We start from the raw sequence: 25,960 nt of genomic DNA, 5'->3' as shown, positions 1-25,960 counted from the left end.
TTTGTAAAATATTGCTTTATAGTTAAGTTATCTGTTGTCATGATGGGTTTCGAAATCCGATTTTAAACTTCACGTTATAAACCTTCGAACTTATCGCTGAGTCATTAGAAAGCAAATATCTCTATCAGAATGAAAGTCTGTGTTGTATTCAACTTTCTCCGCCCAATGGTCACTTTACAAAGATTTGGATAGAAGCAGGATTCCGTTGAAAGTTTTAGTCGTTTTCTAAACAATCTTTAAATTTGATTATAGCTTAGGAAATGTGTTATTCAATGATGTGAACTAACCTGGACAGTGTTCACTTCCTGAGCTTTTGTGTTGCGGGTTTCAATTACGATGTATTATAGATTTATTTTACTGCGCTCGTGTATTATGTCTTACAACCTGATAATACCCACTTTCCGAATCTTGGTGTTACGATTTTCAACAACAGCATAGGGAAGGTTTGTGTCGTTGTTTGTGTTGATGACGTGAGTCAATTTAAAGAACTACAGTATATGTTTTGTTTTGCATGTCCTGTCTACGTATATAATCCAACACGAATTTCCCTGTGGAACGATACATTTATTTGATAGGCTTTTGATTTACACACACACGAAGTGACTAGCGATGATTTTTACGTGACTGATATTCGTTACTTGACATATTTTATATCGTTGCAGTACATATCTGTTTATATCATACAGTGCATATTTTAACGGATATCTTTCACTATTTGTAATTTTATGTCCTCCTAAAATTGTACTATTTCATCTGCTAACATTGTTTATTCTGAGTAGTTTTCATAATACTTAGAAAACTGACTGCAATATTTTTTTAATTAATTATTTAATGGCATCAGTTTTGCTGAGGATGGAACAGCCGATACGCACCAATAGATTCTTTGTTGTTCCTGACATTATGTTATGCTATACTTAAAAACAACAGTAATGCCAAATCGTTTTCAGGGAGTAATTTTTCTTTCTTCATTGACCAATTCTTTATATCGTGACTGATCACATGAACAAAACTGTAAGCACTTATAACTACCCCTAGACGAGATCACACTAGTTATGATACTATATACACAGCCACAACAACATGGTTTCTTCCAAAACAAACATTGGTATTTACACTCCATTAAATCAAAAGTAGTTTTGGGTTTACAAGGATCTAGACATTATGACTTACTATAAACAATTTTCTCTTTATAACTAAGATGAGTGCATGGGTTGTTACGTTTGAGTTGTTTATTTGTTGTTGTTTTTTCTGAAAACAAAAACTGATATGTACATAGAATGGAGGAGGCTTAACCCTTATCATTTGTCCTGACTTCAAACAGCATGCTAAACAATTACAAAATTTATTTAAAGTTGATGTAACTGACAGTAAATATATGCTGTTTACACTTTTAACTAAACATATTAGCGCAATAACATAAAGCTTCCGTACAACAGCTGTGTGTCAAGAGGCATCACGGGTTCAGGAGTAGCCATAGACATATTTATGAACGGCGCATCCTTGAAAGTCCCGTGCTGCCTTAACTTTAGGATAAACACAGCACCTTCAGAAACTAATCGAAATCTTTAAAGTAACTTGAAGTTCATGTAGAAATTGGTAAACTTAAAAGATCGGATGTGCTTGTTGGAACACTCCGTGATTTATAAATAACACTTTGTTACAAATGTTCAAGTTTTGTTTCTGTATTTATTTTTATCATCTTTTTGTTCCCCCTCAAATCTGGTTCTAAGCGACTTACTGCTTACGTTTGATACTGAAGCATAGGCGCTGGAAGATTGGGGTGTGGGGCTGAGTTCATTCGAAGAAATCCTTTATTATACCAGTCTTCCTCATGTTCTTGACGCATGACGGCCATGTTGTGTGCAGCCGCGTGAGACATAGAGAATGGTTGGGTTGCCATTGGCGGGTAGGATGCTGCAGTCATGGGCTGGTAACGCGCTGCTCCTACCGAGTTGATCGGACTGTGGTGGGTATACTGATATGGCCGAGGAGTAGGAGATGCTGAGGAATATATATTTCTCATCATGGCTCCATTACAAGATGGAAGAATGGAAGGAGAGGCAAGTGCCTTTTGAAGCTGTTTCTCTTGTTTACGGTACTTGGCACGCCGGTTCTGGAACCACACCTAGAAAACGTTTCAGTAACACTGTAGATACTGTTTGTTTTTTACAGGCAAGATGTTTGTAAATATCTACAGAAACAAACTAAAAACTTTAGACTCGGGGATAAACTCATCCTAGATTTCTGGACTGATCACGTATCAACCAGTTTTTCACACAAGAGTGAACAACTCAAAAGTCACGATTTTAGTTACGAATTTGAATTAGATATGTACAAAGAACATATGGTTGACCACAAGAAAATGAGCATTAACCTATTGAATATACGAGACATTGAGTTCATTTTCTAAGAAACAATTTAAAGTTTTCATGTCATATTACATTATTATGCGTGTGTTTCAGAAGCGATATCGAACTATTAAACTCCACCAACAATACAACATCAAAATAGTTACCTGTTACACCTATAACTACTAACATCAAAGGTTCTGTTTTTAAAAACATATTCTGATAACAACAACTTAACGTAAACCATCCAAACATATTGAATATTTTATTTATTACGAAAAATGTAGTTTTTGTGCAGGAACTGTTAAGTCTATGGCTCGCACACGATACGGAAATAACGGGATATCCGTTATTACACGGTAACATGTTGTCCACAAACAAGCGCAGAAAGAATGAAGGACATTCTGTGATTGATTAGGTTACTGGAATATTGATATGAAGATGCAGAACAAAATACGACAAACTGATTTGACAGCAAAGCTCTGTCTGATGCGAGTAAAACACTAACTGCGCATGTCCAGCAGTGTATTTGAAGCTGCTCCTTATTTCTATTACTATTGCATGTAATTTTGATAATTACGTTTGAAAATAGTGATGACAGTGGGTGTACTGAATTTATAATCATTCTAATCATTATACGTTTGTGTTTACTTGCATGGTATATATAGTTAGCCCTGTATATTAGATTAGCCGTATTATCTGATGAGCTAATTTTTATTTCTGATCTACATAATTATTAATAGGTTCAATCATAAGTTATTAACAAAATATTTATTTAAAAACTATTGATAGTGATTATTTTTAAACCATGCGTTAATTTTCGTGATATTATTTCGAGTTTTTAAGGTGACACAATCGGCGCACTTTTGATCCAGTCTGCTTTAACGGCTAATTACCTCGAGACTTTAAAGTTGCATGTGGGTCATATTTTGTTGAATTATATTAAAACTGAGACTAAAACTAAAATAACATAATATTCAATACTGCAGCATGTATGCAATTAATTTATTTGAAGTTTGTTTCCAGAAACTTGACGAAAGACAAAAGATACAAACCTTTATCACGAACAGTAATCTTCGAATCTAAACAGTAGGAAACACGATTTGTTAGTTGTTATGTATTTGTGTGTGTTTTTGGTTGGTTTGTTTTTTGTTTTGTTTCTTGCAAGCACTTTAATATGGACTTATTATCTCAAGTATAGATAGCGCTGAAAAACTTTTTAATTAGTATTGTTTGTTTCAGTGCAAACATACACAATAGACAAAGCGCGCTCAGTCCACCCCGGGAGTCAAACATTCGAATTTTGCGTTGTTAGTCCTCAAACTTACCGTTGACCTTTTGGAAAACTTGCTGAACTACATATGTTTCAAAGTAGTTCATATACATATCGGGATATTTCTCTAATAAATTTGATTAAATGTTTATGAGGAAAGTTGTATACTAGTTTTCGAGGTCATCAATATGCTTATCATTAATATCCTAGGTTGTATATTCGTTCAACCGTAATAGTAAATAACTTCCTTTCAGATTAATTATCTGAGTGAAATTTTGGGTACTTTTTAGGGTCTAATTTTAAGCAGACAGTTTTATAAAACAGAGTTTAAAAAAGCACACCTACTTCAAATGACACTAATTGCGTTTAGTATAATTCATTTAAACAAGTAATTTCAAAATACAATTTTATATTTTTAAAAATCCGCAAAACGAAATTCGTTAAACTTGTGAGAAGGTACAATGTCTTAATCTTAGATAATGAAAAATAGTTAAACTCTAGGATTTGAACCTGAACACCGATAATAAAAATTAAACTTTGGTTTGAATTTTGCGCAAAGCTGCACGAGAGCTATCTGCGCAAGCTATCCCTAATTTAGTAGTGTAAGTCTAGGCGAAAGGCAGCTATTCATCACTACCCACCGCCAACTCTTAGGCTACTCTTTTACTAACGAATAGTGTCACGTTATAACGCCATCACGACTGAAAGGTTTGGTTTGATTCGAATTTCGCACAAAGCTACACAAGGGCTATCTGCGCTAGCCGTCCCTAATTTAGCAGTGTAAGACTAGAGGGAAGGCAGGTAGTCATCACCGCCCACCGCCAACTCTTGAACTACTCTTTTACCAACGAACAGTGGGATTGGCCATAACTTTATTACACCCTCATGGCTCAAAGAGCAAGCATATGACGGGGATTTAAACCCGCTGCCCTCAGATTACGAGTTAAGCACCCTAACCACCTGGCCATGCTGAAACGTTATTTTTCGTAGTGATGTTTTAAATTGCAACTTTGTTATCAATGTAAATCAAGTAACTTGCCGTCAAAACATAGTTTACGATTAAGTTTTAATTTCTTAATTTAAAAAGGAAGTATTTAAACAAATTTTCAATTGTCAGTATCACAAGATGTGCTATTCTGTTAGATTTTTTCTTCCATTGTGTGAGTTTTAGAAAGTTCGCCTATTACAAACATCAACCACAAATATGGAAACAATATAATTTGAAATAAGAACCTTCCCCCCTCCATCTGAGATTTTATTTTCTACGATATGATTAAATTTATTACACCATCACAGAAGCTCCTCCCAAATCTTTACGATTTTTAATTACGTATTTATTTTCGCTTACTTGTCAATTGCACTTGTTTATAACCAATAGAAAGTTCAATTTGCTGATGACGTGTTATGAAGGCTTTGTTTTTATTTCTCTTGGTAAAACGTGTCATTTCTTAAATAGATTTTATTGAGGGAAGAACGAAGTGAGTGGTTTGGTAAGTAATGAAGTTTATTTAACTAATTTATCGATTGTTTAAAAGCCAAATAAATTATAGTAATTCCAAGGCACTCTATTTGACTGGTTGAATTATTGTTTATGTGTTTTGAAATACACCTTTGAAACCTATATGAATTATTATTCAGACAATCAACATGATCGGAAAATACAAGGCTTACGAAAGCGAGTCACTAGAGTGCAAAATGGCCTCAACGCGTAAGGTAAGTGTTAAATATCTTGTTATTTGTTTATTGTTTTATTTCTTGTTATATTTTAACAAATGTAACTATAATGTAAAAAATTAAAAACTAATTAGGTTAGGTAAGAAACTTAAATGAGAAAAAATAATAAAAGTAAAAAATTTATCCGCGAGTTACGCATGTGACCTGCCTGCACTTTGTATTTGATACTTTGTTTTCCGAAACATGAGTTGTAGTTTTTCTCTCTTGAAAATCTCTTTTGTGTCTTGTTTTGAGCTGTACTCTCGTAATTTAAAATTTTGAATCACGAACTTGTGTGTGAAATAATATATGAAATGGAAGAACGTTGTAAGTATGAATATGAATACAGTATATTTGTTGAATTTCTCTCAATGATAATGATCCCAGCAGTATGTTTATGGATTTGCAATTCTAAAAACTGCCTTTCGATAACCGTTGGTGGGCAAAGCACAGATAGCCTATTGTTTAGTTTTGTGCTTAACTTCAAATAAACAGGCAGTGATAATAAGGATTATTTACACGTAAGTTCTTGGATACGAATTTTTTCGATGTGATGTTTACATCGAGAATGTTGGGAAGTTTTGGTTTTTCAAATTATAATCTGGAACTGGTGATGGGGAAAGAAACAGCAATGGAGAAAAGAGAAAAAAGTGAAGCAGACTGCAGCAGATTTTATTAAAGGGTGTAATATATACGTTGCTGTTTCTACAGGCAAGAAATAAGTATATTTATTTATGCAGTGTTTTTCCTTAAGTAAAGAGTTATTTGGAGTTTTCTGTCCTTCATGCCCTTGGTACAATATTATTCAAGAAAATAAGGACAAATGAATTCTCTGTGTAGTGTCACTTAACTAGAAGTAAACTGAACCAGTATTTTATTTCATTCTAATCGAAGTGTGTGTGTGTTTTTTATTTTAGCAAAGCCACCTCGGACTATCTGCTGAGCCCACCAAGAGGAATCGAACTCGTGATTTCAGTGTTGTAAATACGTAGGCTTACCGCTGTACTAGCGAGGAGGATAATCGAAGCGGAACGAAATAAGGCGTTCAAAACTTTCGGAATAGGAGCCCAAAAGTTTGTCCTGTTCGGAACGAAACTTGAACAGAGAAAAATGCAGATTGAATCTCTATTTAAACTTAAAATAAAATAAGGAATCCAAAAGAACTTTTTATTTATATTTATACTGATTTTTTAATCAAATTATGTCTGTATGATAATTTCCAGGCATCAAGCCTACTAATCGGTGAAAAGATGAAGTGTTGGGGTAGGTAGCGCTGTAATCAAAGGTTGCATGAAGAGGTTCGTCCGAACGGTTGTCTTTTCAAATTGTCTTGGAATAAAACAACTGTTGAATGACAGATTCGAACTGAACTACGAAATAATCCTAATACGTTTATTTTGCGTTTTAGCGTAAGAAATAGTTAATACAGTAATAGATGAAAAAAAAACTGTTTGAATAGTTGAAATTACGTGTGTAGCACGTGTCTAATTACATACATTACTGAAATGATAAATTTGGCTTCCCTATTAGTATTTAATTAATTATTCTATTTATGAATATTTTAAAGCAATCTAACTTGTAAACAAAAAGTAGTAGTGGTATAGAGTTTCGTATTCAATTGGATCTTCAGACAATTTTTTAGCGATCCCCAAGCTAGTATAAAAAAAGACAGTGATAATTACGAAGATAATTCAGTTTTCCTGTACGTGTTAAAATGGATTTATTGATGTTATCGCAAACATAAGAAAATTAGTGACAATTACACTGATTTCAAAAACTTCCAGAAACGGCAATTCATAAATCGAGAAAGAAACAGCAACCCTTTATAGATGATATTCAGCATAGGTTTTATAATATATGATATTTAAAAAAAAGTGCCACGACTTTTGTAGCCTTCGTTAATATTTAGGTTGAATCAGTGAAGATACTGTAGGCATGATTGACGTACAGAAATCTGAGTCTCTCACAGTGTCAAATATTTTTTTATGAGGGGAACTATGAATAAAAGTATGGAACCCACTAAAAACATAAAGAAGATTGAAAGAACGTTGTATGCCCAAGAGTGTGAGAAAGGTAAGTTATCCCTGTAATCCCCCAGTTGCTGAGACGACATATACTTGTGAAGTTTCCACGCTAGGGGTTCAGAGCAAGGAAAGTAGAGTGATGAAGATTGACAGCATGGCTGATGGGACTAGCCTACTTAGTTTGCGCCTGCAGCGGTAAAGTTCCGCTTCTTACTCTCGCCGCTGATGCTTTCAAATTCAATTTGCTCTCCGAGTCGAAACGTAATGGACTTCGAGACTTTCGCTCAGGAAAAACGAAAAGCGCTTAGGGTCCCATGTGTCGCCCAAGTGCAGGTCTGTGTGTGTAGCATTCCTAGGCGTTCACCAATTAGATTTACTCGAACAGGAAGGCAGTCGAATTATCTTATATACTCTCGTGAGCAGCAAGAAAACAGATTGGAAAGAAAACTAACGACACTGGGTCTAAATCTTGTGAAAATCATCACAAAACGAACTGGAGACGCTACAGCCGTGAGGAAAGTAACACTAAATTAACTAAACCTGTAACGCTACTCCTTTTCAATGGCTTCAATAACGCCAAGGTGCCGTCACAGAATAAGGTGTCAGCTAAATTATATATCACTTTTGCGAGTCATTATGAAAATATCGATGGTTTTTAAACCAATCAGCTGTAAATGAAAAACAATCTTTTATAATAATTAAAGAGTCCAGATTAAACTGGGCTGTCAAGACCAATCCATCCAATTGAAAGTACTTACACATAATAATGAAAAATATAATAAAACCATGACGGCGTCGGTTTTAATTAATTACATTGACAAGAAACGAATTTAATGTTGCGATGAATTAAATGTCCATCTGGTTGAATGGATGTTACCTGTTGGGTAATGTTATGATTGCGGCTTCTTTCGTAGCTGATTGCACGTTGTTGTGATAACGTGTATAGAGTTTTCACACGAAATCCTTATACGTCATTGTGACGTCTGCGCATTATATGTATACCTTTCGAAAACAATCCAGTTATAAGTATTTATCTTCAGTTTAACATTTTAAGAAGAAAGATATAAAAGTTCAAATTAATCTTGGTTATCATCGTATGATAAGAATATTGATAAACTACCTATTTTCTCAACTACATTTTAATAATATGTGTATGCGAGAAAAGCAAGGTTTGGATAAAACATGTGCAATCACGTACCTAGGTCACAGTGCATTGAAATCGTAAGCATGAATACTCGAGTATTCCGGAAAGATATATACTCCCGAGAGCTTCTGAAAGGTACGAGTGTTTTCGGAAAATATATTATCTTCACCCAACGTTTCCGAAAAATATACACAGGTTCGGACTATTGAGAATGAATTGTTTTTGTGTTGCTGCATGTTTCATAGTTATCAGAACGACAGTAACATTTTCGGCGCATTCCTTTTATAAAGTTTTCGATAAAATTATTTGTGGGCGTGGGCGTGGTCGTATTTTATTTCAAATCCAAAAGAAGTACAACACACATAATCAATCCACTATTAAACCAAAAATTAATCACGGAAATCGCCCCTGTGAACTTGAGCCAGCTGTTGGGACCTTGAACAATAAAAACAAATCGTGAAAAGTAAGCAGTATGATGCAATTTTCCATTATATTCCTTACGAATCAATTTACTTAATGATAATCGTTATTTGTCTCAGCGGCTTCCAATGTAATAAAACCAGGTGAATCAGTGTATATGTAACATATCAACTATAATGACGCAATATCAAGAGAAAACCCTAAAATTTAACAAAACGTCTGCTCCTAAGTGTCATGAATAAAAATGCTTTAGACTCTATGGATAATTGATATATACTTATTTATCTATATATATAAATGACCAGACGAATTTGCTTCCGCGGGAAGTGAAAAATATGCACAGGTTAAAATAAAAGAAAATAAACGTTAGTTATTTTACTAGTTATCTTAGCATCACCAGTCTAACGTATCTTTGAAATCTGTTTGTAACACCAACGGAAAGTTCCCAGTCTTTGAGATGAATTACCTGTATTCGCGCCTCGTTGAGCTTGGTGATCCGGGCAAGCTCCTCCCGACAGTAGATGTCAGGGTAGTGGCTCTTGGCGAAGGCGGCCTCCAGCTCTTGTAGCTGTTCCTGCGTAAAGGTGGTACGATGGCGGCGACGAGCAGGAGTAGGCGGACAGTTAACGGCGGTAGCTGTCGGGGTGCCGCTTCCTCCCGTTTCTGTTCCCACGATTGTAGACAGTCCTGCCGATCCCAGCGTCGAACTGCAAGTCGTCTCTACTTTAAGCTTCTTAAAAGCTCCTTCTTGGACTGAAGATAAATAAACGCAGTTTTATAACTTGACACCAGTCGGTTTCTATGGTAATATAATAACACTGTATGACTTGACATCAAGCGGGTTCTATGGTAATATAATAGCACTATAATTTAACACCAGGTGGTTTCTATGGTAATATAATAATACTTTATAATTTGACACCAGGCGGTTCATATGGTAATATAATAACACTTTATAACTTGACACCAGGCGGTTTCTGTGTTAATATAATAACACTTTATAACTTGATACCAGGCGATTTCTGTGGTAATATAATAACACTTTGTAACTTGATATCAGCCTAGTTCTGTGGTAATATAATAATACTATGTAACTTTATAACTTGACACCAGCGGTTTATATGGTAATATAAAAACATTATATATATAACACTTTATAACTTAACGTCAGTCGGTTTCTAAGGCAATATAATAACATTGTATAACAAACACAACGGGTTCATTACCATTCAACAATTGTTTCTTGATTTTTTTTAATTTCGCGCAAAGCTACTCAAGGGCTATCTACGCTAGTCGTCCTTAATTTAGCAGTGTAAGACTGGAGGGAAGGCAGTTAATCATCACCACTCACCGCCAACTCTTGGGCTACTCTTTTACCAACGAATAGTGGGATCCATCGTAACATTATAACGCCCCAACGACTGAAAGGGTGAGCATGTTTGGTGCGATGGAGATTCGAACCCGCGACCATCGGATTACGAGTCGAACGCCATAACCCACCTGGCCATTTCTTGAGTAACACGTTTTGTCAGAATTTTTCAACAGCTTAAAGCGATTTTTTCCGCACTACTTCGTGGTGGCGAAAGGAAACTTTACAGGGGATATCGTGTGCATGAGGAAGTTTTAGTGAAATTAATCGCTTTTTATCATAACAGGCGTACACATTTAACGAAGCAATTTGAATATTGTTTCTAACGTTTTACGACATTACCATTCGTGTGCGTTTGTTGTTAATATTATCTCAGTATTCGAGTTAGGACTTATCAAAATCTTCCAAGCTGGGAGAGCATCAGTCGCTTGCCGTGACCGAAAGATAATAATAACAAGCACATGTGAATGGTAGTTTTTATAATAATGAAACTAGATATATTAAACATTGTAACTAATATTGTTAAGGAAAGAAACATTAAATAAATAATAAAATACGCCTCACTTTCTGAACACGGCCCGGCATGGCCAGGTGGGTTAAGGCGTTCGACTCGTAATCCTGAGGGTCGCGGGTTCGAATCCCCATCGCATCAAACATGCTCGCCCATTCAGCCGTGGGGGCGTTATAATGTGACGGTCAATCCCACTATTCGTTGGTAAAAGAGTAGCCCAAGAGTTGGCGGTGGGTGGTGATGACTAGCTGCCTTCCCTCTAGTCTTACAATGCTAAATTAGGGACGGCTAGCACAGATAGCCATCGAGTAGCTTTGCGCGAAATTCAAAACAAACCAAACCGAACTGTGGGTTTGACAGTCCCTCTTATAGCATATTCACAGCTCCAAAGAGAGGAACGCGTTTTTTGTGACAACAAGGTGCGCAAAGCAAGAACATGTAAACTCCAGGTACAGGCACGATAACCACTAAAATATGCCTCGCTCTCAAAATAAAATGTCCAACAGTTTGATAAATGTGCCTGTCAGAAGATATTATTTTGTTTTTTAATATTTAAATTTACAGAAGAAAAAATTTCTTCTGCGTCAAACAAAAAAAAACACGTAAACACATCTTATTATTTCAGTTTATAGTTGTTTTCATTTCAGTACAAATCGAGAAAATAATCAGAAAAGTTTACAACTGGATTGAAAACAACTATAAACTGAAATAATAAGATGTGTAAGAAAGTTCAAGAATTACAAAACATATATCGTACTTATATAAGAGTAAAAACATGATAGAAGAAACGATTAAACATGTTAACTTGAAATAAACACGACGCAAAATAATATTTCGTTTTAACAAAAAATAGAAACAGTGCAAAAAAAACCTTACGTGAGATACTCCAAACTACTAAATAGCGTTATTAGTAAAACATAGATTATCTTCAATTTTTTGTTTGTTTTAACGTAAACCAGCACAATGGTTTGTCTGCACTCTATCCACCAAGGATAATTGAACCCCGACATTTAATGCTGTATGTCCGCAAACTTACCTCTGATCCACTATGTGACGTTAAATAGAAAACAGAAGTAAAAGACAACACATTTATGTGTAATGTTTCAACATTACTGGACACAGAATAAACTCGTTAACACAAACTCGACAACATACAAAATTTAAGTAATAAAATACGCCATTAAATATTTATGTGCTAAAAGCAGAGAAAAAGAAAAACATATAGAAAGTGCTAATTAAACCCTTTATAAAAGCAAAAAAATATTAAACTAATCGCTTTTGGAAAAAACAAAAACAAGACGTGGTAGAATAAAAAATGTGTAAAATAAACAATTTTGTCAAAAAGCAAACAAAATTAGCTCTGTTGAAGGCAAATCAGAATAACACATAATAAGATCATAAGAAAAAGAAAAATGTAGCTATATGAAATGGCCCTTTTTCATATCAAATAAATGTACTTATAAATATAAAAAAAGCAAATTTATGTGAATGTGGAAAGCCAAAGCCCCGTACCTTCACCAATGTCCCAATGGGTAAAATGTCTCTCAGTTTCGATACATTGAATGATCATATGGCCGTTGTGTGTTTGAAACAGCTGAATGCAGAATTGCGAGACATTTTGTTATAAAGAAGGGTCTACTCATTTCCTGAATTGGTCCTCCTCACAAGTATATAGAACTAAGGTTTTGGTTGATTGGCTTGAGGTTTAGTATTTGTTACAGGTTTCATAATGGTCGGTGGCTTTGCGATCATCTCTGTCTTCCCTAGGTATACCTCAACATTCTCCTTGGAGGTGACGAGATCTGCTCTGACTAGCAATGTCTGTTTCTCTTCTTGTGACATGGTTGAACCTTCCCATAATCTGTATGGTTCTTGAGAAGACTTGAGTACTTAGAAGGTCTTCCTTGGCTTCTGAATGTGATGGTTCTTCTGCAGGTTAATATACCTTAGGTACCAGTGCTTCTTTTTGATAAATTACTCGTTGATAGGACACCTTAGGGCCTGTCATTGGGCCTCCATAGGTTCAGCTTGTTTTAGTTCCACTGTAGTTGACGTGGATTCAGGGATAAGCACCCTTGGCTGGGTAATTGGTAAACTGGACTTCATTAGAGCATTGATCCTGACAGATATACATTGATTCTTTTCTTGGTTTAGCGGTTTGGAGGTCATCAGGTTGTTCCTTATGGTCTGGGATATCACTGTATACTTTATCGCTAACCCATCCATGGCTTCAACCGGAACTTACAAGTCCAATGAGTCAGCAAGCAATGCAACTACATTCATAAGTTTTGATACTCCCTGGCCGAATTATAGTCAATTTCCAGTGTCGTAGGAACTACAGGTTAGCCAGAAACTCCAGTTAAGATATTTTTTAAAATATTTAAATAACCTCCTTCCAGTTTAGTACGGGAAGTTTTCTAGAGTGGCAGAAATAAGAATAAAAATGGCTGTACAACTGGACAGTTGAGAATCAGAAAACATTAAGGGTGATCAAAGGACTTGATCTTAAATAAGTTCAGGATTAAAATGTAAAGTCAAATAAGTTCTAATTGGTCAGAAGCTCTGTTAAAAGTGTGGGTTTGAATTTTGTGATGGCCTAGCCGTAATAACTCACTTTTGCCTTGGTAAAGTGACATTTCTTAAGCGTACTCATGTATTCGTTGTCTTAAAACAAGTATTCTCGGCGTCTGTGGGTGTCACAGTACACCAGGCTTCACTGAATCTTATACTTAACCAACTCTTGTCTGTTCTGCCCATTACTGCTATTTCCATGACAACAGCTATCACAGATACCTTAGAACTCAACTGCATTTATTTCCCTACTGTCTGCAAGTACTGGTCCTTCTATAAATTACCAAAACAGTATAGTCAATATACAAGTGTCAGATTCGATTTTCTGACCATGGTAATCCATTAACACAAATATATCACTCTTATTAGACTCTGATGTTTTATCTGATGATTGTGCATTTTGACAATAACATTAACAGGGTAGTTTCCAATACAAAAGACTACTTTGTAAGGCTGTCGTGTCAAATGTGCAACACTTCTCTTTGTTACTCTTCAGAATCCATCTAGTGTATGAGGAAGGTGTTTCTTAGCACTCGTTTCAACAGCATGATCACACAAAAATCCACACTTTGCTGCGCCCAATAACTTGACCAGCACGCCTTCATATGGAATAACATGATATCCGTTCCATTCTCAAGCTGCTCGTGGTTGAACATGTGACTTGTGCAACTCTTCCAGATCTTGATCTTTCTTTATTGTATTGCATATTATTGCCTGGAACACATGGATGGCTTTTGTCATTGACCTTTATGTCATATTTGTAAGACACCGCATTTTTCTTATCACATCACAGGTAAACCTTGTTGTACGTATCTTTCTGGATGGTCTTGGTGTCCCAGTTTAGTCTATATTCTTTTGATTTTTAATGCCGCTAAGTACAAAGGATATCTTCAGCTTGTAATTTCTAAATTCTTGGTCTGAACACTAGCGGTGATTGTTTTCAAAGAACATGAATTTGAATTTATCTGTAAAGAGTACCTTCTTCAAACTTTGCTAGTCCTATTACTTAAAACTTGATGTCCATTTTAGTCTTGTTATTTGATTATCTTTCCCTAACATTGGTCTTTGAGCAATTACATTAAGTCCATTTTATGATGATGTGTGTCTACCGTACAGCTCTGCAGGTCAAATTCGCACCTGTACCGACAGCTAGATCGACAAGAACTCTCATAACTGATAATCGTGTATCACACAAACAGAATACCCCTAGATACTTAACATCATGAGTTTGAGTTTTTTGTTTCAATCACTTCTATTTACGACACTGTTACTTTCATATACCTCAATTAATTTCCATTGAAACACAAAATCTCGTTTCAATCTGTGGCATGTGATTGCTTTTCCCAGCTAATACTTTGATTTCTACATTTTATACTGGAAGTGATGGGTGAATTTACCACACTACTATCGAAAATAATAGGACTGCTTTTACTTTTATAAGTCTTTAGCTAGTGTGGTACTCTGTTTTCTCTCTTCAGTGTTTTCTTTTTTTTTTTGCTGCCTTCCCTCTAGTCTTACACTGCTAAATTAGGGACGGCTAGCACAGATAGCCCTCGAGTAGCTTTGTGCGAAATTCCAAAACAAACAAACATAATTATTTTCTGTATTGTTTTATATATATATATTCACATACATGCAAGATTTAAAAATTGATAAAGTGTAATGCATTATTATTGCACAAAGTAGAAAGCATAACGAAACGTTTTCTTCTTTATCTTTTATACTTTAAAACTGTTTGTTAAAACAGGTTTTCTTGCTAAGTAAATTTCTGCATATGTTTTGTCTTTTAACCTCACTTTATCGATTTTTCTGACTACAGAATGTATACAAAGCATATTTAAATGTATAACGCAGAAACATATAGAGAACAGAACCGCAAATTGGCTACTGGTGTGAAAAACAAGGTAAAAGTCGAAGAAACAACTGCTGTTAAGACTTTTTCAGCAAACTGAACCTGCCAGGGGGAGGTTGTAGGGAATGCCAGAACATGGGGAGATAGTAGGATTGTTATATTCATAAGTATACAGTCTCGATCACTTCCACGCGTGCTGCCGCTTAGAGTAACTCTAACCCCTACTATGTCATTAAGTGAATATTTGCACTCAATATGATGGTTGAGGCGGAGTCATGAACAATAACTGCACAAGAGTGAGGAACAAGGCATGTGAATATTATTGTTCCAAGGCCTACTACCTGGAAGTCATTTGTCAGTTCTCGCTATGTGTTAACCCAAGCTTAGACTTTTTTTGTTCTTTTGTTTTTACATATATATATATTATAAAGACCAATATCCAAATTACGTCAAAAGATAATAATATGTATATTTTCAGCGATCAGGAGTTGTACACTAACAATATGCTTTATTTCCTTGAAAAATGTTTGTTTCAAGATTTTGTGCATAGCTACGCTGAGGCTGTCATTTATCACAGCTGTTCTTTATTTCGAGCTGATAGACAAAAGGAAATGCAGCTAGTCGATAGCACCAACCGTCAACTCTTGAGCTACTAATGTATGACCGAATAGTGGGATTTGACTCTCACATGGCCCCAAAATGACACAAGGAGTTTTTGCGACAACCTTGAATCTTTAGATTCATAGTTGGGTGCACTAACCGCTATGTCATACCAACTGAATAAAAATATTAGATAAAATAAACTATCAGCACGAAACCTTTAGATCTTTGTTAATTGTGTAAACTTCTTCAACTGCAGGTGTGCACTGCCCTTTTTCCGCTTTCAACTTCTTTTATTCAAAATATATGGTTTTCTATAGTTGATTGATTCATAGAAACCTTTAGTCCTAAATGACTGCTATATAATAAGTTTTAAAAATTATCTGGATCATGTAACGCAATTTGAAACAGAAAAATAAACAAAATTTATATCAATTTTTATACAATGAACATTTGTTTAGAGAATACGGTAATAGTTGCTAAACGATCTTCAGTACAACCATTTCTTGCTGTAAGGTAATATACGATTTTCCAAACTCAATTTAGATTTTTTTTAAGATTTATAAACAAATACGTAAATGTTACTTCCTATCTGAGTGGCAAACTCCTTTCTCTTTTGGACCTGGCATAACCAAGTGGTTAGGGCGCTCGACTCGTAATCCGAGGGTCGCGGATTCGAATTCCCGTCAAACCAAACATGCTCGCCCTTTTAGTCGTGGAGGTGTTATAATGTTATACTTAATCCCACTATTCGTTGGTAAAAGAATAGCCCAAGAGTTGGCGGTAGGTGGTGATGACTAGCTGCCTTCCCGCTAGTCTTACACTAAATTAGGGACGGCTAGCACAATAACCCTCGTGTAGCTTTGCGCGAAATTCATAAAACAAACAAACATACTTTCTCTTCTGAATAAGAAGAGACCGCTCTCTACATATACCTTTTCTGAAGGTGTCTGTAAATCACACGTTAAAAGTTTTTAAAGTTCATTTTTCTAAATTGTTCATACATCAAAATTCTTGCAAGTTTATGACTTTGTTGACTAAAGGTTTTTTAATAGCATGTAAAGAAAAATACGTCAATTAATCCCAGTATGGATTAATTACCGCTAGATCTACTTTGTATTTGACATAAAAGTAATGGTATACCGAAATTGTTCCTTGCAATAGACAAAAACATGGCATAATAGAATATCACATGATATAAGAACATCGGTGGCATAAAAGCAAGGTTGTATGTGCAGTGTGTCAATGTGGCCCTTTGTTATTTTGAAAGCAGTTTTACTTACCCTAAGTTTTCGGAACCTCTTGAAATGATTATGAACTACGATATTAAAATCGTATACTTTTCATTATATAGTGAACTTAACTTGAACTTCACAGCCCTGAAACTTGAAATATGCTCGAAATTTATATTTGAACAATGAAATATGCCAAACTGCCTGCATTGTCATGGACAGGGCCTGGATTATATTATTCGCGTACCATAATGTATATCCAATGTTTCGCGTCTTATTGCCTTAAAATCGCGCTCCGCACTTCGGCACTGTGAGTGTGAAGGTTAATCCCACCATTTGAGTGGAGTAGCTCGAGGTGGCGATGAATAATGTTGATTATCTGCCTTCTCACTAGTCTATAATTTCAAAATTAGGGGCAAATAATGAGGAGAGTTTATGCAACTTTGCTCGAATATCAGAAACAAAGAAACAATCGATTGACCACGAGTTTAACAATAGAAATGTCATTAATAATCAACATAGTCAGTTTTAAGAATATTATAAAAATGAAAGTGGAATAGTCAAAGTCAAAAGAATATACATCTTTACTAAAAACATGGTGTTATGGCCATACATCATCTTCAATTAAAAATAAAAGGAAAGAAGAGAAAAAATAAATTGATCCAAACCACAAAAAATATATATAAATATATATATAAAAACTATTGATAAGCCAATGAAGCTATAAGAAAATTAAACACCGGCTTGGCCCTCAAAATATCTTCGAACAGGCTAGACGATAGTTTCAAGCTAAGAACAAACTGTCCTTGATTTGATCGTCCTTCTACTTCGATCTTTATATGTGGCTTAAAATAAACAGATTCAATCAGCTTGTATTTAAATATCAGACATGAAGCTTGTTTGTTTGTTTTTGAATTTTGGGCAAAGCTACACGAGGGCTATCTGCGCTATTCGCCCCTAATTTTGCAGTGTAAGAATAGAAGGAAGGCAATAAGCCATCACCACCCACCGCCAACTCTTGGGCTACTCTTTTACCAACGAATAGTGGGATTGAGCGTTACATTATAACGCCCCCACGGCTGAGAGGGCGAGCTTGTTTGGTGTGACAGGGATTCGAACCCGCGATCCTCGGATTACGAGAAGGAGTACCTTAACTACCTGGCCGTGCCGGGCCATACATGAAGCTTGCTATAATGTGATATATGGAGATGTTTTTCCTCCTTTCAACATTCTGAACTTGGTTGTGTGTGTTGATCGTATTTAGTTTTATACGAAATTCGATTATTCTTTCACTCAGCTGAAAGTTTGTACTTTGAACTTCATTATGGTATGCTATCAAAATGGTCGTAATGGACAATCTGGCTTATGAGGTTTGGGGATGCCGTATATTTGTGGTGTGCGTGAATCGGTTTTACGTAGATAGGAATAAAGTGTTTGTGACCAATAATGTCCACATATGAATCGTTTAATTTCAATCTTAGTAAATACATAGCATGGGCATTCTCCAAATATGTAACATCAGCCAACTCATTCATCAAAGACTCTTTTAATTTCAAGTCTAATCTAAATCAACTTAATCATAAAGCCTTAATGGCCTGTTTCGATGTTATATCCCTCTTTACAGAAGTTCCAACCACTAAAGCCTGCAAAATAGCCTTAGAACTCTATATCCGAGACCCTAACCCAACTGTAGACATTCCCAACAACCAATTAGCAACCCTCCTAGAATTCACCACGATAAAGACAATTTGTTTTGTTTTTTGGAATTTCGCACAAAGCTACTCGAGGGCTATCTGTGCTAGCCGTCCCTAATTTAGCAGTGTAAGACTAGAAGGAAGGCAGCTAGTCATCACCACCCACCGCCAACTCTTGGGCTACTCTTGTACCAACGAATAGTGGGATTGACCGTCACATTATACGCCCCCACAGCTGGGAGGGCGAGCATGTTTAGCGCGACGCGGGCGCGAACCCGCGACCCTCGGATTACGAGTCGCACGCCTTACGCGCTTGGCCATGCCAGACCACGATAAAGACAAACTTCATGTTCAACGACCACAACTATATACAAACAAATGGCCTAAGCATGGGCAACCCAGTATCACCAGTTCTAGACAAATTTTCATGACACAAGTTGAAACACAAGCAATTAACACAGCATTACATCCACCACTATACTGGTACAGATATGTAGATGACACGGTTGCAGAATTCAGATCTACAGAACACATACTTAATTTTTTCAATCACATAAACTCTATACATCCCAACATTAACTTCACATGTGAACAGGAAGAAAGCAATCAAATATTATTTCTTAATCTCAAAATTACAAGAACCGACACACAATACAAAACAGAAATCCACCGAAAAATCACCTATACTGGACTATACATTCCTTGGGACTCAGCACATAAAAACAAAACAAAAACTCAACATACTAAGAAACCAAATAAACACAGCCATAAAACTATGCTCACCAGATAAAATTAACGATGAATTAGACAAAATAAAACAATACTTCATCAACATCAATAAGTTTCCTCCACAAACCGTAGAAAACATTATACGCACACACCTAGACATAAAGCAAAATCAACTAATAAAAGTAAATATACCCCACGATTTAAAAAATTACGAAACCATATACTGCTGCATACCATGTATTCCCGACATCAGCAGACAAATAACCAACATTTGGCAAAAACTAGTAACAAAATATGACATTCCAGTTAATACCACATTTATTCAAAAATCAGGCGCAAAACTGAGGTCTATACTATGTGAAACTACACTGGCAAACACCAAACCAACATTATTTATAAAATACAATGTGATAACTGCCACGACTTCTATATTGGAGAAACAAATAAAAAAATTGAAACCAGATTCAAAGAACATAAAAAGTCACCTTCACACGTTTTCGAACACTGCAAGTCAAATAAACACAACATAACCATAGAAAACACTCAAATACTAAATAAAGAAACAAACATAAACAAACGCTAAATTAAAGAAGCCTTACTTATACAACAACTTAAACCCAAAATAAACCAATATAAAGGAACGCCTTTATACCTATATTAAATATAATAAAATTATTATATATTCAAACATCTAACACCGCCCTCTACATTCCGACACTCAGTTACACAACCCCTTCCAAACATGTGATCAGCTTCCGGTCAGTTACCTCTTTCTTTCTTTGTGAACATGACGATGACCGAAGAAGGTCGAAACGTTGTTCGCTCTTCTACGTAAAATATTTTCTCAACCCAAACGAGCCGTTTTTGCATATATATTTCTCTACAAGTGGGTTTTCTCGACATCACTGATTATATATCTAATCGTTTGTCACAGAAGTAATCCTGACCATCATGACGTCTTAATCAATCCAGATCAAAATTTCAATGTCTTCTTTCTTTCAGGAACCAACCATAGTTTACATTTCATACTTTTAATCTAATATTTCTATACTTGTATACTTATCTGAATTTGTGTGCACTACGTCGATCAGTATTTTTAAGAAACAAGAACAACAAAGATACTTGCCGATTGTTTAAAAAAAAAAAAAGCCAAAATAATTTATTTTCACAACATTGTGCTCAAATATCAAGAGTAAAAAACAGAAAATTCGACTTTTTTCTTATTTTTTAGTAGAATAAAAGATAAAGAATCTTTATCATAGGCTATAGCTGGCTACTTTCGGTACAGTCACCATAATCAGGGTTAGCGTCCAATGTTTTTAAGTTGTTAAACAAAAACGTCGCCATTTCATTTCTCAAAGCTTTATCGTTTACGGTTTTTAGGCTTTGATCTTGAAAGTCGACCGTCACGAAGGTAAGAACAAAAGCTCACTTTCGAACTTAATGCCGTACAGTTTTCTATACAGTAAATGGAAATTCCCCTTTTACTGATAGAACTTAAATGTTCCTCTTTTACTTCTCTATAAACATAACTTTTATAACCTTCATGACTTCTCTCCAACCTTGCATGCATTCTTATCAAATTTGGCATTTGATGTTTCTAACCTTAACCATACATTATACAATACACGGGCTGAAAAGCTTGGTTAGGGATTCCAAGGTTCTTTCAAACTCCTGGCCAGTAATCAGGAGCCATCGGTTTTGCGGCTCTTCTTCATCGAATCGCGTGCCTGTCGCGGATACAAAGCTAGCGACTAGGAGGAGCGAGTTCAGCTGCATATCACTAACTACTTGGCCACACCTGGCCCGAATGACTGTGAACTAACATTAAACATCTTGTATTTCTTGTTCCATTAAAACTTCTATGTGCCAATAATGTATTTGCTTCCAAAGAAACCGCGGTTTTTATCAGCTTTTTAATTCAATATTCCTAGTGATTTTCAAAGTTTCTATTGTATACTTTTCTTTTTATGATCTACACGTATGTTTTGTCAGTCGTACTTTGAATATTGAATTGTGTCAAATTAGTTAACATACACATTTCACTTACCTCATAGTGATGTTTAAATAAATGTAAGTATCCATCACTTCGTGTGTGCAGTGAAGATTGCACAAGAATGGCGTGTCCGAAACGTCGCTGAGAACGTGCGTGCCTGTTTTGTTTTGACTCATTATACAATGATCTAGCTGCGCTCTCTCCGCACTCATTTTTAGCATTTTTATTCCGCAAAAGTATAGTTGACCCACTGGGGGATACACAACAAAGGGTAAGAAGATTAAAACATATACTACCCCCATCAAACTTTCCGTGAACTCACGATAAACAGATTTTAATTCATGGAAACTCTTATTTAAAAAACAAAAGGTTAACTTGGAGATAAATTTGTTTACCACATGTGTCCATGCTTTGTGTGTGAAATCACTGGTATTTCATTACAATATGCTCAGAAGCGCTATCTTCTTGTAACGGACGTATATATTAAATCAGCAACGGAAAAGTGATCTCATGTAATCACCATAAACACTTATCGTCAGTATTTATGGAATCGGTTGCACACTTGCTCCAAAATTCTTTACTGTATTTACGTATATAATTTTTTTACGAAACGCTTTCATGTGCTACCCACCTTTATAGACGAAAACAGAGTTAAAAAACAAGACTTTGAATTTCAAATGGAAACTAAAAAAAATCAGATATTTATGTAGAAGAAAATAAGGCTTAAACCTATTCCAGTAATCTAATTGAGTTTTCAAATCCTACAATTACAGTTTTAAGAGAAGGACCTAACGTTGCTGATCACACAAAATAAAAATTAAAAAACGCTGTTAACGTTGTACTTTAATGTAAGACGAAACTTGTAAGAAACAAATGGGAAAGAGTATAGTGGATTATACGTAACAATGGCTATTTAATCTTGTGTACGTTTGTAGTTGATTATATTGTGTCAAAGAAATACGTAAATATAGCAAAATACCATAACAGTTGTAACAGTAGTGTTGACACACAACACAGTTGTTACGGTAGTGTTTGGCAACAACACACCTGCTACGGTAGCGTTTAACCACAACATACTTACTACAGTAGTGTTGACATATACATTTTCTGTGATAATGTTGACACACAACACACTTGCTACGATAGTGTTGACACAACCCTTGTTATAGTAATGTTGACACACAACACCCTTGCTATAATAGTGTTCACACAACACGCTTGCTACGGTAGTGTTGAGATGTACCTTCAATGGTCTTTTTTTTCCCCAGTGTTCGTAATCTTAGAAATGCATGCATAAACTTTTCTATCTAAGGAAGTGCATTTTTCACACAATAGTATTGTAATATATGTTTTAAATATATCATACGCATCTGATATATTGGGTCGATATCCTGTAATAAATATATGTATATAAACACATATACTTCACTCTTAAATCAAATAATGTCTAAACAAGATACCCATTCAGGAGAGATATTTTGACATACTTTGAATAAACAGTACCCCAAACTCTACTTAAGTGCAGACACTAAATGCTGAGAGATGTACCACGTTTTCTATATACGTCTAGCTTGGAAGATTGTACAGAATGTACAGAACTAATCTAATATTGTTAATAATATCATTAACCCTTTTCGATACCTATATACATATACATTACGATATCCTTACATACATAAATATTTATAATCCATATATATATGGCACAGCATGGCTTAGTATTTTTAATGTTCTAACTATAAATCCGATAATTCATGGTTTCTGGCGCGTTACAGTGGAGTTCTAGGTGCAGTGTAATCATGACAGTGAAATCGACTGGTAAGTTTATATATGTATATATATATATATGTATGTATGTATGTATATATTAACAGGATTTATAACGCACTGATAAACAGCAAATTAAATTTGAAAAGTTATAGAATTAAGTCGTTTATGTATTATTAAGAACACTCCTTTCGAACAAATTGATTCAGAATACGCTTTTAATTTTCTTAATCACCGAACAAATGGAATGCGCATAAACCCAAAATGTACACGGTTCTTATATTTAATTTTTTTTTTATTTGTAGCTAATTTTAGATTACAACAAATCATTATGAGGATAATCGAATTTATTAAGTGTGTGACGATCATTAGACATTACATGTCTTTGACATGTGAATGAATTTTTAACTTGGATAGTTTCTTACGTGAGAAGAAATTTATTTAGGATTTTCTTTCACAAATAATTAGGACAAATTGACGTATTGCTAATGACACACTCAATCCAATAAGCAGCTCTTTGGATGTGTCAGCGTGCCAACCTTCATTGAACTACTGGCTTCTGAACTGAAAAGTGGAACTTACATTCAATTAGGGTTTACAAGACGCAGCGCAGCATAGAATTTAGTATGATTTATTGAATTTATTAGAAGCATGGAGCTGGGCATGCCCCACTTACCTCCATGTTCCACGAGTGAACGGGAAACGGAAGTCCCGCTGTTCAAGCCGTAAAGGGCCACAAATTCGTCCGGTTTTCGTTTTTCTGAAACTCTTTCGTCCCTTAAAACTCTCTGGTCGTCGGCCATAGTCGTCACACGTGGACTTTGGGTCCAGAAGGTCGTTTTTCCAGGCAACCAGAGAATAACTGAAGAACTAACCAAAAGTGACTAACGAAGTTACAACAGATACAGCCTTATAAGCTACAGTGCTGTGCCTGTTATGTACTGAAAATCCGAACCAATAAAAGTTGGTTATGGTCTAAGGGTCAGAACGGCCACACGTCATCCGGCATCTTACTTGGTTTCTGATTGGATAAGCAGGCAACTAAGGCGTGCCAGTGTCATGTACCGTCCCACTTTGATTCTATCGTTTTCGTGTTCAAGAATATTTTCATAATAAAAAGCTTCCTTTATGTTTGTCTTTATTTTAGGCATCTTTAATACAGTTCGAATATATAAATATATTTACAACAAGTGCACTATGTTGGTTTTACTTTCGTAATATCCCCCATTGATAATACTTATAGAAACTTCTTCCAATATGTAAATTCGACGGCGATGCTTGCCAAGTTTGATCTCTTAAAAGTCACTTCGCATTAAAAGACCACGGTTATTACCAGCTTTCATAATGAGTTTGAATGACGTCAGCTTTCCTTCCACACCAATGCATAACAGAAGATGCCATCACGGTAAGACGATTATAACGCAAATTTATTGTACTAAATTACTCTCAGGGACCAGTGCAAAATTAAATCAGCAAGGATGAGCGCAGTGAGTGACGCAGACTCAAGTGTGCATCAGATGTAAAAGTAACGTTAGGGAAGTTGGAGGTCTCGCTTCGCAGGTGCATCTTGTTGTATGAGTAAAGTTATACAGGTAAGAATAAACCTGTGTCGCAAAATATTCAGATGATTTCTTTCTTACTTGTAAGTGCCAGTGGACTACGTGTTATGTATGTATATGCTTACGACTAAACTTTATTTAAGTGGTGGATATACTTAGTTTTATATATATAATGATCAAATTTCACAATCAACGCACGTGAAGAAATATTCGCACGTACAAAAGTACAAAAAAGGTAAGTTAGTTGCTGTTTTTTTTACTATTGCGGTTTAGAGCAACATGAACTTAGTAGTTGATTTTGTTTTTTGCTTTTTTCTCTCGTTCTTTAGGCCTGATTAGTTAATGAATATAATTACCTGTGGTCATTTGAATAGTCTATTTATTACTTTTCATAAAATCCACTACACCTAAATAAATATTTAATTTTTTATTTTGTTTTTCTCATAAAGAGTCCGATAATTCAATGATGTTTACATTATTACCGATGCAATTTTTAACGCAAAAATGTTAAGCATCTTTTGTTATAGAAAAGAATGATTATAAATTTTAAACAGATAGGTTATGAATGGAAACGAAATATATGACCTCAAGTGCACATAGGTTGTAGAACCGTACAAGATTCAATCAGTCATCCCTAATGGACACAGAGTTAGCTAAGTATGCACAGTCAAATTTAAGAAGGCATACTTAGTTATGTATCTACTGCCAAATTTAACAAAGTAATCCCAGTTAGAGTATATAGAAATACGAAAAAGATTTATTAAAACCGCACAGAAGTGAAAGAAAAAACACTTGTTACAAAGGTAACAAAATATAGGAAAACTTTAATTTGATGCAATGTTTGTGGTAAACTCTTCTTCAGGTGAAGTTTGATGTATCTAGTGTTGCTTTCTTTCTTTTTTAAGCCTAATTCTCATCTTAGAGTTTAACTACTATGCACAATTAAGGTTAACAAGACACACGTAGTGTAGGTTTACCTTGTACGTATAGTTAAAGTAAACAAGGCTTGCGCATTGAGAGGTAACGAAGTATGAATATTGGAGTTATCTAGGAGAGCACAATAAGAGTTCACCAAGTATGCACAGTCCGAATTAACAGCCAATGTCACCATCAGGAGTTTTATAACAGAATTGATCGTCACTTTCATAACGCACTCAC

At 35.3% G+C, this 25,960-nt stretch overlaps 1 protein-coding gene and 1 long non-coding RNA gene across 3 annotated transcripts; one reads left to right on the top strand and one right to left on the bottom strand.

Moving 5' to 3' along the window:
- Window positions 1-1,666: 1,666 nt before the first annotated feature.
- LOC143225732 (homeobox protein unc-42-like) lies at window positions 1,667-24,137 on the bottom strand. The gene is made up of 3 exons (XM_076455654.1): window positions 23,920-24,137; window positions 9,389-9,675; window positions 1,667-2,125 (listed from the first exon to the last, which is right to left on the bottom strand). Exons 1-3 carry the CDS (start codon window positions 24,044-24,046, stop codon window positions 1,742-1,744), a joined length of 798 nt encoding a protein of 265 aa, XP_076311769.1. The 5' UTR covers window positions 24,047-24,137; the 3' UTR covers window positions 1,667-1,741.
- On the top strand, window positions 5,086-6,633 carry LOC143225733 (uncharacterized). 2 transcript variants are annotated; one of them, XR_013014012.1, is made up of 3 exons: window positions 5,086-5,111; window positions 5,260-5,334; window positions 6,252-6,633. It is a non-coding gene; the product is annotated as an uncharacterized LOC143225733 (long non-coding RNA). The 2 variants fall into 2 exon arrangements; XR_013014011.1 differs by having other exon boundaries at window positions 5,090-5,111; window positions 5,260-5,329.
- Window positions 24,138-25,960: the final 1,823 nt, after the last annotated feature.

Source organism: Tachypleus tridentatus, chromosome 9 (genome assembly GCF_004210375.1).
Source record: "Tachypleus tridentatus isolate NWPU-2018 chromosome 9, ASM421037v1, whole genome shotgun sequence".
NCBI classification, from domain to species: domain Eukaryota; kingdom Metazoa; phylum Arthropoda; class Merostomata; order Xiphosura; family Limulidae; genus Tachypleus; species Tachypleus tridentatus.
The sequence above is the reverse complement of the archived record's forward strand: the minus strand, read 5'-3'. Positions and strand labels throughout refer to the sequence as shown.